General features: G+C 41.0%; 1 protein-coding gene across 1 annotated transcript in view; it reads left to right on the top strand.

The window, feature by feature from the left end:
* The window catches only part of srrm3 (serine/arginine repetitive matrix 3), a 109,315-nt gene extending 95,479 nt beyond the window's left edge, over positions 1–13,836 (top strand). The window contains exons 11-14 of the mRNA XM_017412595.3: positions 7,035–7,330; positions 7,461–7,712; positions 7,788–7,913; positions 12,051–13,836. Coding sequence (XP_017268084.1) covers positions 7,035–7,330; positions 7,461–7,712; positions 7,788–7,913; positions 12,051–12,321 — 945 coding nt within the window. The 3' untranslated portion in view covers positions 12,322–13,836. The remainder of the gene's footprint in view (positions 1–7,034; positions 7,331–7,460; positions 7,713–7,787; positions 7,914–12,050) is intronic.
* The last annotated feature ends 373 nt before the right edge of the window (positions 13,837–14,209 follow it).

Here is a 14,209-nt window from a genome sequence, read left to right as displayed (position 1 = left end):
TGGAGGGATTATGTGTCCTCTTTGGCCAGGGAACACCTTGAGATCCCCCAGGAGGAGCTAGAGAGTGTCGCTGGGCAGAGGGAGGTATGGATTTCTCTCCTGGATCTGTTGCCTCTGCGACCCGACCACACATAAGCTGTAGAAGATGGATGGATAGATTTAGGGTTGGTTTAATAGAAAAAGGTATATTTTTTTTAAAAAAGTTAAGTTTAGGGCTTTTTTCTTGAGGAAGTTCATAAAAGAAGAAAAGTTTAGGACTTGGGTAAAGTGGGTGGGGTTTGTCAAACATTTGTCTACCCTCAGATTACAGAAGTAATAACAATAGTACTCCAGTAGATTAAATCATTAATGCTGACACAATACAAACACAGAAAACAGATTACAGAAAGAACAACTCGATCAAGTCAAAGTCTAACTCTTGTGGTGGGTTCAGTCTTGTTCAAGTCTAAAACAGACAATCACAGATTCACAGCCATCCAATTCACACTTGTTTTGAGTGTGTGGAGAAATCTGGAGCAAAAAACATCAATACAGCAAAAAACCTGGTAGCTTACTTTATATGACACCTTAAGATGTGTTAGAAAAGGGTTAAACTAACACCTGAAACACTTCATCTCTTGCTATCCTTATTACCAGAATGTGTTTAAATAAAAGTATTTTTTAAAGGGCAATTTAGGAATTATTTTTTGTGTAAATGTTTTCACAACAGTAACTATGCAACACATTTTTTTTTAACTCAGTTTGGATTAATAGAGCCTCCTGATGTGGGAGGTGGATGTAAAGTTTCCTTAGTGTGTACCACTTTCAGCCACATGGGGCAGCAGTGAGTCAATTTCTGCTTCAAACATCAAAATGAACCTAATAATCAACACATGACAGAGATTTTAGAAAACTGACTGAAAATGTGTTTAATGACACCTTTTTAGAGCTTTTCGGATGAGGGCTTATGAACTCTTTTCTGTCTGCTGCAGCTGCTCTGAGCTCTTCTGTGGGGAGGCCTTCCTTATTGCTCCCCCTACACGGTGGATGAAGAGTCCAAAGAGGGGCCAGTTGTCTTTTTGTTCATTATTAATGAATGTCTTTAAACACGAGAACATGATCTTCTGACAATAACTAGGACATCTCACACATTTATTAACACAATTAATGTTCTTTCAAAAGGGACCCAAGCCATTTTGACTGTAAAGCTCCCCTGCTCCCCCCAACACACACTCTCAGTTTATATTGTAGACATGACAAAGCTCCTTACGGCTCCCTCCTGCTGTAGCTGTTATAAATAAACACAAGAAAGACTAAAAGTGTCTGGGGGAAGAAAAGCGGGGTTAATGTTAAAAAACCAAACAGCATAGAGAGGAGAGGTGCTGCTGCTGGAGAAGACACGGGGCCTGAACGTGACTGGGGTCCCTTTCCAATGTGCTGACTCTTTAATTTGTCCATCTTAGCAGTGACTGCCCCCCCCCCTCCCCTCCCATACTCTCTGCCATCGTCCCCCTCCTCCTCTGCTACCTGTTCATCTGTGTCCTGTGTGACTCACTCTCCTGGCATTTTTCTTCCCACATCTCTTTCACATCAGCCAGTTCTGCATGCCCTCCTCCTCCTCCTCCTCTTCCTCCCCCGCTCCACTAATATAACAATTAACTCTGTCCGCCTCCCTCTATCTCCCCCCTCCCCTCTGTTTTGATACAAATATGGCTGCATTTGTACAAGCGAAAAAGACTAAGCAAATCATGTAGTTTATAGTTCCATTCTTTGTTTTCTAATTTGGTTTTGAATTTTATCTGGATTTTTCTCCCCTCCCTTCCCCCTCTCTATTTAATTTGGATTTTTGGTTTTGTTTATTCCTCCTCAGTCTCTGGATTAAATATGTAGCTTTGATACTAAAAGAGGTCATTGTCTTTTTCCCATTTCGCTGCGGAGAACATTCCTTTCTCCTTTTTGTTTCCTTTTTTTCTTTCTTTCCTTTTTTGTTGATATTGCATACGTGTCACTGATTGAAATGGAAGGTAGGTAACGCTTTGCCTACGCACGTGATCTTTATGCAGATGAGAATGTGACAAGCACCCTAGCCTGAGTGACGTCAATGTTTCTCTCTCTTTCTCTTTCTGTTGTTTACAAATGATCTTTAACCAAATTAATTTGACTCCATCAGTTATGATTTGACTCTTAAAAGATTGGACTACATAGAGCTCTGGTTCTTCTCTTTACTCTTTAACTTCATTCAGAAGTCCACTTTCCCACTCTTATCTTATCTTCCAGGTTCATTACTTTCCATTCTTGTTTTCTTCCTGTTTTGGTAGAATGCATTCCTGTTTGTCCAGCATCTCTCTGTTTGTTGGTGATTTAGTACATTCGTCTTATGATTTTCTCCATATTGATTTCCTCGGCTGTTTCTAACAACCGTCAGAAGCACCAGTGGTTGTTTGTTTTCTTTTAATATCGCTTAGTTGTCCTCTTTTTAGCGAAGAACAGCTCCTGTTTCTGCAACAATTAGTGTTTTTTGTTGTGTTTTTAGGTTTAGTTCTTCACACAGCACTTGATAATGCATGCGAAAGAGCCAGTTATTTTTGCTTTTATACAAAATGCTTTTTCGGAGATTTGCCCTCTTTCTAAAAGTTCGAAATTTGCTCACAGTTGAGCAAAAACTTTCAAGTTTCAGTTCCTTTACCCCTACATACACTCACTGACAAAAATGTTAGGCACCCAGATAGAATGGTTCATTTGGTTTAAATGGTTTAATTTCCAAGGAGCTGCAAATCTAGATCAGGCATCCCGAGTGGAATGATAATGTTATCAGGCAGTTGCTGGAGCATCTGACACTCGGTTAAAACAATGAGCAAAGGTCAGCAGACTCAGAGAATGCCTCAGAGAGACATTAAACAGCATTCCCAGCACTTGCTTGATAGGCATCCCATGCAGGTTAAAGCTTTGTAACCCTCAATATTCCAGTCCGAAACAGGAAAGCTCCTCAGATGAGAAGCAAAACCTCTTTAACCAAGAAGAAAGAAGTCCAGTTGCCTTTTGAAACCTTTTTTAACTTTTAGAGGTCACACGTTTTTGTGGGTGTCCAGTTGTCCTGAATGTGGATGTCACACCACCTTGATGTTGAAACCAGTGGGTATGAAAGGCCACCCACACCCTCATCATGGATATTCTGGTCAAACAAGATTGACCACACCAAGGGAGAAACATCACACTGTTCTCTAAGCGTTGCACAACCCCATGACATCTGCCATCCAGACACAGGTATTGGACTCTTTACAACACACTTTATTATCCTGCACCGTGTCTTGATGATTGGCATTAGTTCAGGCTTAATAGTGTATGTGTAGGCTACCATTAATACCAGAGAGCAAAGATGACCACATTTCAAGTAGTGCCATAGTCAGGAAGCATAGCGCTGAATCATCCATATTACCAAAACAGACGGTCATGTGTGAGAGTACCAGCACCAAGGGAGGAGGACCAATCTAGCCGATGTTGTGGAGAGATGCACCTTTGTTACTCATCACAGAGTGTGGAGACATAAGGTATGACTGCAGGTTATCTGTAGTGATTCAAGTACTGTACTGATGGCACAGTACTACATCAGTGACATCCTGTTTCTGCATGTCTTACCCCTCATGCAGCACTCTGGTACAGTCTTTCAAGGAGACATCTGATCACACAGAGCACATGCATCTATAGACTCTCTCTGTAATGTTGAGGCCCTACTGTATAGCCAGGTCCCCTGATCTTTCTCCAATATAACATGTGTGGGATCACCTTGGAACTCAAATCTAACTCAGTGCCAACCAGCCAGATCTAAAGGACTAGTTCCACCATCTGTGGGCAGACGTGCTTCAGGAGAGGATACAATAGCTGCATGTCTGACCTACTCCAAATCACCTTTGGTATCCGAGCCCAAGGGGGTGTGACACCCTACAGTATGGGACCAGCAGAGTGATCATACGCCCTACTTTGTTATGTGATATTGGAGTCATTGCAGTAGCCACACGATGCTTCAGTATATGAAGTTTCATTTTATTTCCACCACTCTGTTGGTTGTGCTTAACTTTTTTTTGAGTGAGTGTAAATCCCTAACCTAGATTTCATTTATTTATTTATTTATTTTTATTTCTAAACTAAAATACACAGTTTAAAGAATATTGCCAACATCATTATAATTGTTCCTCTTGCCATAGAAAATCCACTGAAAAGACCAAATCTTCCACATTTGTCTGTCAGTGCTTCTGTTCTGCTCTCAGCCTAAAATGTACCTCAGACCTAAGGATTAAATCCAACGGTTCTTCACATCCAGACTCTGCTGCCATGTTTATTAGCATGATAAGTCCTAAAGACTCAAGTTCAGACTGATTTGTTCTAAATCACTGGGCTTAGAACGTACAATGAAAAAGTTTAAAATATATTTAATAAGACATTTTTTAGCATCAGTAAATGGCCCCCAAATGGTTCAAAAAAGAAACTTTCTTTATTGTAATAATCGATTGAATGATTTTCTGTACCTGCTATTTCCTGTTCAGGGTCACCAGGGAAAGGTGGAGCCTTTTGACACACTTATATAACACACAAATGCAGAAAGAGTATGTGAGGTTTTTCTTATTACTTATGTTTATGTTTATATTATGTGCCCAGTGGTCATGAAGTCTGTTAGGATAAAATGCTGGTTTTGGTCTTTTTAATGGATGTGATAAAATTGGGAGCAATAAAGATGCCTGCCTTACCCTGTAAAACAATGATTTGTTTTGGTTTTAATAAAACCAAGGTCATGGTCATTTGGTGTATTTTTTTTATTCTAAAAGTAGATTTTTAGCGTCCCAAAAGATCTTCATATATTTATTGTTTTGTTGTTGAGGCCCGCTGCACACTGGATGATGACCTCAGTCTTGAAAGTTTTACAGGCCTGTTTTAATAATTCAGTAAACTTCCTGAATTCAGTGAACTTCCAGAATTCAGTGAACTTCCCATAATGTGAGATACATTGTGGAGGGTTTTGAGCTTACACAAAACTTCCGTAGCGAGGTTGTGGTGGTTTATCTGTGATGTGGGGCCCACACACACTGGTATGTTTGGTCATCAGGAATCTTAAGCAGGACCGGCCACGCTGGCCTTGTGCTTAGGCTACGACCCCATCACACCCACACAACACACCAAGTAAGATATTACAACGCTCTTGGCATTTTGGAAACTACAATCATTGCGTTCCGCTGCTGCTCTCACCAAAACCAGTACAACTGCACAACGCTCTTACCTTGCAGCTGCAGTGACCAATCCAAATTCTTCATGCACCAATGAACACGTGCCATACTCGGCCGTCCTTTATTCACCTCTTGGTCACAAAACACGAAGCGCTTGCTCTGAACATGGTCAGGCCTGCTGACGAGGAAGGAAGAAGGGTGGATGTGGTCACAGTTCTGCGCAAAAAAACTCCTTCACCTAAATCCTCTAAAGCTGCCAAAGGTCTTTCCTCCTCCACAGCAAGTCAGAAACTGATGGTGGAGACTAAGAAACCTCTGCAGATTGTGATAAGGAAACAACTTACGCAGACGTGATACAAAAGGCACAATTGTTGCGCTAGCTTGTAACTGCATGTAACTGAATCCTGACACAGTCCAAGAGTCTCATGCCAGAACAGGTTGTAGGCCTGGTAGTATCATTGTGGCAACATGCTGCTGACGCATAGGGTGTGATGAGGGTGCAGTAGAGCTTTTCAGGAATGAAGAAAATAGCAGGAAAAACCTATTTGGCGAGTACTAAAAGCATAGCAGCATCGTGATTGCCTTCTCACTGAAGGAGGTTTTTCAAATTTGCCGCAAGTTCAACCACATTCAAACAGGACGTGGGTCATCATCCAGTGTGAAAGGAACCCAAGTCGCGAGTGACTGACTCTTGTGATTGTAAATAAAAGTATTTTAAACCCGGAATATCTCAGTGAAGGCAGCACCCAGGACATGACATAAAGAAGACTTCTGTTGTTGTATGAAGAGTAATTGTTCCAATGAGCACAGTTTCAGAGGTAGTTACCGCACAGTCGTGACAGGCAGTATAGTGCCTGGTCAGGTCATGGAGGGTAAAAGAGTGAAAGAAAATGTCCTGAACGCTCAGCAGCCAGTTGCTCTGTGATGTTCAGTAAGATGGCTGGGTCTGGAGGATTTATTCCCTGTATGAGGGACACCCTGCACATTGTGGTTTCTCCTCTTTGCTTTGAGTTTTTTTTTTCCTCTTGATTTCCATGCATTGTCTCATGACTCACTGGCAGGGAAGGGTTTTGTGTCTTTTTCTCTTGCATTTTGTGAATCTAATGATGCACTTATGTTGCCCCACTTTTCCCTTTTCTTCATACCTTACCTACTAAAGGAGGGAATACCACTTTATTGGTAAGTGGATGTTAACCAGAAGGGAGTTAAACAAGAGTAACCATAAAAAAATTAAAACAAAGCAAATGGGTCGCTGTTCACATCTCAGCAAATGTTCTCAGGAAAAAATCCACAAAGAGAAAATTGAGTAGCAGTCAATTTGTTTTCTGATTCAACTGATTCAATAATTGTGATCTTTATTTTGTTCCTTCCATTTCTGTGATGTTTTGTCAAGTTGTCTTTTCTTCCTGTTTTGTTTCATTTTTGTTAGCCATTACTTTAAAAAAAACTGAAGAAGTCCTCTTTTCTACTCTACAAAATTTGTAGCTCTGTACTTTCTGCCTTTGCTCTTTAAACTTATTTGATTCACTTTTTGTTTCTTTTTTCCCTCTTTTCCTGCTCTTCCTAGTTCTTTGTTTGTTTTTGCGATTTTGATTTCTTCAACTCATTATGGTTTTGCATGCCAAGTATTGCATGCGCTGCACCATAGAGGACTATCTATAAGCCATATGGAGAAAACTTAGATCTTTTTCTTTTAGATGTTTATCTTTTTTTGGCAAATAAACCGTAGCTCTTAATAACCAACCTGAAAACACTCTAATGCTGCTTTTGTCCTATTTCTTTTTTGTTTGTTTGTTTTTTTTGTTTTTTTTTTCGTTGTTGGTCATCATTTCTCTGCAGAAGCTGCATCTGCTGAATGCTAGCTCTGCAGGCATCCAGACCACTTTGCTGAGAGACCACAAGCTCCACAGTGCCCCCAGCAGGACCCAGACAGGACTGATGTGCACAGCCGGAGAGGCTGGGAGCATGGATGGGAAGACGACGGCTGTAGGGAGCTCCTTAACGCAGAGGTCGGGGAGGAGAGGGGGCCAGAGAGGCCAACGGAGGAGCTCCCATTCCCCGACTCACAGCAGCGACTCGAACCACTCCCAACAGAACCACGCTCAGAGAGGGAGGACCTCTCGTCACCAGAAAAAGTAGGGCTTCCACTAGTCTCACCATAGACTGACAGAATCAGGCTTTTTATCGCTGTTGGAACTTCCCACTTCAGCCTTTTCATTATTATTCATTAGAAAATGTGCCGCATTATCCTTCTCGTTGCCCCAGGTCAAAGGGTGGCCACGCATCCAAACGTCACCACCGCTCGAGTCGGGGTCAGGCACATCACAGGAGCCCCTCGGAGACTCCAGGACACCATTCACACACATCAGGAAGAAAGAACAAAGAGTCTCGGAGCAAAGCCAACCTCCGCCAGCGCAGCAGCTCCTGGAGCAGCGGCCGCTCATCCTCACGCTCGGCCTCCAGAGACAAGGGCCCCGGCAAGGTCAAATCCCCCCACAGCAGACAGAACATGTCCAGGTGAGACATCACAATTAGGCTTCACCTTTTCTATTTATTCTGCTGCCACGTGACGGTGGTCTGTGTGTCACGCAGAGAGAGGGACAGCGCTAACCGCTCAGACACCGACAGCCGAGCTCGCCGCCGCTCACGCAGCTACTCACCCATACGAAAGAGAAGACGAGACTCGCCCAGCTTCATGGAGGCTCGAAGGATTACCAGGTATTTTACTTTTACCCTCAAGAATCAGAAAGCTGTTGATGATTTTGTTTCAGGGAGTGTATTTTTTTTCAGCTTTTATATGTTTAGAAATAAGTGTTTAAGTAATGGATTTGTGTATTCACAAATATCCATTTTATCTCTACCAATAAAACACCACAACACACATCTAAGTGTACTTTTACCCATCCACACATTTTAAACAACCACATAGAGGTTTGTGCTATTTGTATTTTGTAGATCTTTAACTATAATTATCATCATGGTAATATGTAACAAGTCAATATGAGATCTTAAAAAAACTTTCTCTTGACTTAAACGTCTCCAAGTAAAAAAAAAAATTATTATTTTTATTTTTTATAATACACTGCTCAAAAAAATAAAGGGAACACTTAAACAACACAACATAACTCCAAGTAAATCAAACTTCTGTGAAAGCAAACTGTCCACTTAGGAAGCAACAATGATTGGCAACCAATTTCACATGCTGTTGTGCAAATGGAATAGACAACAGGTGGAAATTATTGGCAATTAGCAAGACACTCAATAAAGGAGTGGTTCTGCAGGTGGGCACCTTAGACCATTTCTCAGTACCTATGCTTTCTGGCTGATGTTTTGGTCACTTTTGAATGTTGGTGGTGCTTTCACACTCGTGGTAGCATGAGACAGACTCAACAACCCACACAAGTGGCTCAGGTAGTGCAGCTCATCCAGGATGGCACATCAACGCAAGCTGTGGAAAGAAGATTTGGTGTGTCTGTCAGCGTGGTGTCCAGAGGCTGGAGGCGCTACCAGGAGACAGGCCAGTACACCAAGAGACATGGAGGAGGCCATAGGAAGGCAACAACCTAGCATCAGGACCACTACCTCCGCCTTTGTGCAAGGACGAACAGGAGGAGCACTGCCAGAGCCCTGCAAAATGACCTCTAGCAGGCCACAAATGTGCATGTGTCTGCAAAAATGTTTAGAAATGGACTCCATGAGGATGATATGAGGGCCCACATCCACAGATGGGGGTTGTGCTCACAGCCCAAGGTACCGAGATGAGTTCCTCAGACCCCTGGTGCGGTTGGCCCTGGGTTACTCATGCAGGACAATGCTAGACCTCATGTGGCTGGAGTGTGTCAGCAGTTCCTGCAAGATGAAGGCATTGAAGCTATGGACTGACCTGCTTGTTCTCCAGACCTGAATCTGATTGAGCACATCTGGGGCATCATGTCTCGCTCCATCCACCAACGTCACGTTGCACCACAGGAGTTGGTGGAGTTGGCGGATGCTTTAGTCCAGGTCTGGGAGGATATCCCTCAGGAGATCATCCGCCACCTCATCAGGAGCATGCCCAGGCATTGTAGGGAGGTCATACAGACACGTGCAGGCCACACACAATACTGAGCCTTATTGCGACGTGTTTTAAGGACATTACATCAAAGTTGGATCAGCCTGTAGTGTTTTTCCACTTTAATTGTGTACGTGACTCCAAATCCAGGCCTCCGTTGGTTAATAAATTTGATTTCCATTGATGATTTTTGTGTGATTTTGTTGTCAGCACATTCAACTTTGTACAGAACAAAGTATTCAATGAGAATATTTCATTCATTCAGATCTAGGATGTGTTATTAGAGTGTTCTCTTTATTTTTTTGAGCAGTGTATAATAGTTGTAAATCAAATTGTGAATAATGCTTTCTTTTTGCCATTTTATTATTAAATGTCAATAAAAGAAAGTTTAAAGAACAAAGATATGAAATACTTTCATACAGCATAAAATAGACTAGAATACATGTTGTGGTGAGTAGAGCATCAAATGAATCCAAACATTTAATATAATAAAAACTGTGAAGGATTTATTCGATGGATTTGGTCTGTTTGAAGTTTTTATGTCTTGATTTGCTGTTGCATTGATAATATCTAATTTATGACTCTGTTATATTTAAATCAAAAGCTTGTTTTAAAAACCATATGTCAGTTCCTCTCCACCAAGGGTACATTCAGGTCTTTTTATTTATCTTTTATCACATCAACATGATTTAGCCTTTTTGTTGAAATCCAATATTCAAACAGGTAGGGGGTTTAAGTCCCACTCTGTGGACAGTGTCTCTGAGCTTCAGTGTTGCTTCTTTTCCCTCTCACAGGAGTGTTAAACATAAAAGAAATGAGTGTAAATTGTTATCCTTTGCTCCAGTCCTAAAGGTCCTCGCGCCGAGATATTGGGATGCTGCTGAACTCAGCTGCTGCAGGCTTGTTACCCCGGTAACAGTTGCCGTGCAGCAGGACTCTGCTAATCTGACACCTGAAGCTCATCTGAACAGCAAACCATCAGAGTTTCCCTGAGTAAACCTGGCCTCCTCCTGTTTTTGTTTTTCCTTTGTCCTCTCTCTGTTTCTTCATCTCATCTCTGAAACTCACAGTAACTCTGAAGCTGCACCCTACTGAGGTTACGCACTAATGCTGAAACAGCAGCAGAGGTTAAAATGCTATCAAGGTTTGCTTTTAACTGATACCCCCTATTTATAAAAGTGATGGATTTTCATGGCAGAATGTCAGATCTGACACATTAAAGCTAATGTGGTATCATCAACAGCGTTTCAGGGAAAACGAGAGGCAAATTCCAGTACACCTATTCCCTCTATTTCTTAGCCCTGCACGTATATTTCGCACATTTAATTTGTGCTGGGGGTTAGGGGTGTCCCAGTTCTTTTAGTGAAGTAAAAGTAGAACAAAAACTTGAAGTAGGAACCCTTTAATTTGAACTTTTGAAACAACTGCAATATAAGCTGCAAATGAAAAAAAAACTCACAATTAAATTATTTCCTCTAAGAACAATCAAAATTTATTTTCATACTGATACTGATAGTAATTATTATTAAGTTATTAAAAGTAATACCATCATGTGCTTGATCTCTCAGTAGCTCTACATTCCAGTAAAGCAGTGGTTCCCAAAGATTTTCTTCTGGGCCCTCCATTATTGTATGGATTACAATAAAATCCCCCCACAAAAAAATCAACTGGGCACACACATCGTTCAACCAGACATAAACACATATTTTGTTTTCAAACTCCACTGAAGTTTATTTCACACTTCAGGTTGCAACAAAACAAACTACAAGCCATCTTTACAGCAAAACACTTTTGTGTTTTTTTTTAGTTCTATACTGTAGAAGAGTATTCTTTGCTGTCAGTGTTTATTCAAGCATATTTCTTTTTTATTTTATTTGTCACAATATTCGACTTTGCTATCATCCATACATTTTTAAAAAGCCTCTGTGCAAATTAAACTTTAAACTTACATCGGCACTGTTTTTTTGTTTTGTTTTGTTTTGTTTTTTCATTCATTCATACCGCTTTTCGTGGTTCAAGATGCCTGCTGCAACTCTAACTGTTTTAAGATATTTGTCGCACAAACAATTTGAACGTGTTCAAAAATTCAAGCTACAAGGTTGAGAGTTTTGACGACTCATGCAAGAAAATTGAGAATCACCACAAACATTTCTAGACATTTTGGACACTCCATGGTCAACAGTTGCAATTCGTTGAGATACTACATTAATTAAATTACAAGCTAAATAACTAAAGTAGAAGGATATACATTGGCATATTGATGTTGTATCCGCTTCTGTAGACGAACTGTCCCGTCTCGGAATGGAATATTTTCACTAGTACTCTTCGTGACTTCAAATTAAAGGCCAATGGGTTGGACTACACGTAGAGACAGGGTTAACTCTGAGAACTGGAATGCGGCCAAGTTGATTGTAGTAGCAGGAATACCTTGATAGCATTTATCTGCAGCACAGTTGGTTTTTAATGGGGGTTGGAAGCTAACAGCTAATTATCTTACAGGAAGCAATTTCACGGTGGCTATTAACAAGGCAAACTCAAGCTTCAACTAACAACATGCATTTTCCTGCAGTGTGTGTATGTGTTTGTGCGTGTGTGGGTGAACAGTTTACTTTAACCAGCATAGCTGCTCTCTTTCAGATACTGAACTGATTGTAAGTCTACCGTTTTGTAACCCAACGTTGATCTGCATAATGTGTCTAAAAGCATCGCCGGAAGTTCCAGATAAAAGCTTGATCATAACACATGTAGTATCTCCTACATTCTACCAGCTCACTGCTGTTTTTGTCTGATGTTCCCTTCACCAGCGCACGGAAGCGGCCGATCCCATACTATCGTCCCAGCCTTTCGTCCTCGAGCTACGACAGCAGCCCGTCACGGTCCAGCCGCAGCCGCAGCTACAGTAGCTACAGCAGCTACAGCCGCAGCAGAAGCAAGAGCCGGAGCCAGAGTAGGAGCCGAAGCAGGAACTGGAGCCGGAGTCGCAGTCAGAGCCGGAGCTGGAGCCGCAGCAAGAGCCGCTCCCGCAGCCACCACAGTTACTACAGCCGCAGCAGCTACGGCAGCCCAGGATTCTGACCACATCGAACACTGGAGGAGACGAGGAAAACAAAAACAGATGAGCAAATACTGCACTGAGAAGCTAATGTCATCTTGTTCCTGCAACAAACCTTCAACAGTGGCTGCGCTGCTGTCCAGTCCAGGGTCCAAAATCCTCCACCCTGGATAATTCTGTTTCCAGCTTTGAGCCTGAATCAAAGAGAAATGTATTCTGATTTAGCGCATTAGTGTGGAACTGGTTGTCACTGATCATCTCACATAGACAAGGTATTTAAAGAAACTGGTTTCCACAAGTCAAAAATCAACTGGTACAGTCCAAAGATCAAATCTCACTTGAAGTTAGCACTTTTTTTCCTCATCTTCCACAAGGAAACCAAAAATCTGTTGATTAGCAACTAGTACTACAGGCGCGGCCAGTCCATAAGGGCAGGTGGGGCATAACCCTACCTAAAAACAGTTTTTAAAAAGCATTTGCCCTACAAAGTAGTTCCTCCTAATAAATAATGTAAATTACTTAATTACTTAGCTTGCTGTGTATTGTTTTGTTCTGTGTTTTTCAAGTATTTTGACTATTTTAAATAGAATTTAAAATGGTTTCTAGTGAGTCAATCCCAGTTTTTTAATTATGGGGCAGGACAGGTCAGCGCCTGTGTTCGTCAGTAGATTTATCATATCTCCTGTTGACAGGGATAAAAACTGCAGGCAGCTCCAATAGAGTCTCCCTGGGGCAGAAATAATTCCCCCTCGTGGACCACAGTCTGCTGGTTTTAGCTCACTGATACGATCACTACTAACTCTGGATCTTACTTTATCTTATGAAATGCAGGAATAGCATGGAGCACTGAACCTGCTGTGTCCAACAGTGGAGATTTTCTGTTTAAAACTCCGTGAGACTAAAATTAGGGGGTAAATTATCAGTCAGTAGCTTGGAGCAGACAGACCAGACAGACAGAGACAACAGGACATTTTTTTCCAACATGGTGAGCCTGTTGTCCGTGTCTATCTACACCTAAATAAGATCCATCTGTGGGTAATCTAACTATGTGGCTTCTGAATGTAATGGTTGGGGCTTTAAAGCAGAAAAGGTTAATATATATACACGCACCACTTTTTCAGTTTTATAGTTTTTAAAATTATTTCACAGATGTTTTTCTTTGTTAGTTTGGAGTATTCATTTAAAATTATTACTTATAATCAAATTAGAAATCCAACCCAGAAAGCTGTGTACTGTCAGTTTTTTGTTTAGGCAGTTAAAATAAAAAATCTTCTCATTTTGGGTGGATGTGTGTGCCCGAAGGGGGCATCCATCTCTGTGATTTTATTATTAAGTTGGACTGTTTTCATGAGACATGACCTGCAACAACTTTGTGCACAAAAAAACCGCAAAACATATATCCTATCTTTTTCTACAGAAAATGTACAACTTGCAATTCAGGAAACGAATGTCTGCCCCACTAATGCTCAGGAGCTGCTACTGATGTACTACATGAATATATATATATATATATATATATATATATATATATATATATATATATACTAAAAAGAAAAGGCAAGTAGAAGACAATAAAAGAAGTATGATCCATTGAAGTAAAACAACTCCATGCACAGTTTTACAATCTTTTTTTATGTTACTATGTGCTTGTTCACCCACAAAAACTAACATTTCATTAAAGCGCAGTGATCAGCAAAAGTAAGAACAAAGGAGAAGTTGGCAGAAAAATGAGGAAGCAAAAGCAAACAACTTTTTTTTTTAACAGTTAAAATGTTACTGTATAGATTTGTCTGTATAGTTGTAAACTCTAAGTTCTGGCTTTGTAAACTATGCACTGTATATTTCATTTAGTTTGAGCAGGTTGGTTTGGCATGACATGTTGAGAGACTCGCTGCTCGGAGAGGAATGGCT

The sequence above is a fragment of the Kryptolebias marmoratus genome, linkage group LG13, assembly GCF_001649575.2.
Source record: "Kryptolebias marmoratus isolate JLee-2015 linkage group LG13, ASM164957v2, whole genome shotgun sequence".
Taxonomy (NCBI): domain Eukaryota; kingdom Metazoa; phylum Chordata; class Actinopteri; order Cyprinodontiformes; family Rivulidae; genus Kryptolebias; species Kryptolebias marmoratus.
The sequence above is the reverse complement of the archived record's forward strand: the minus strand, read 5'-3'. Positions and strand labels throughout refer to the sequence as shown.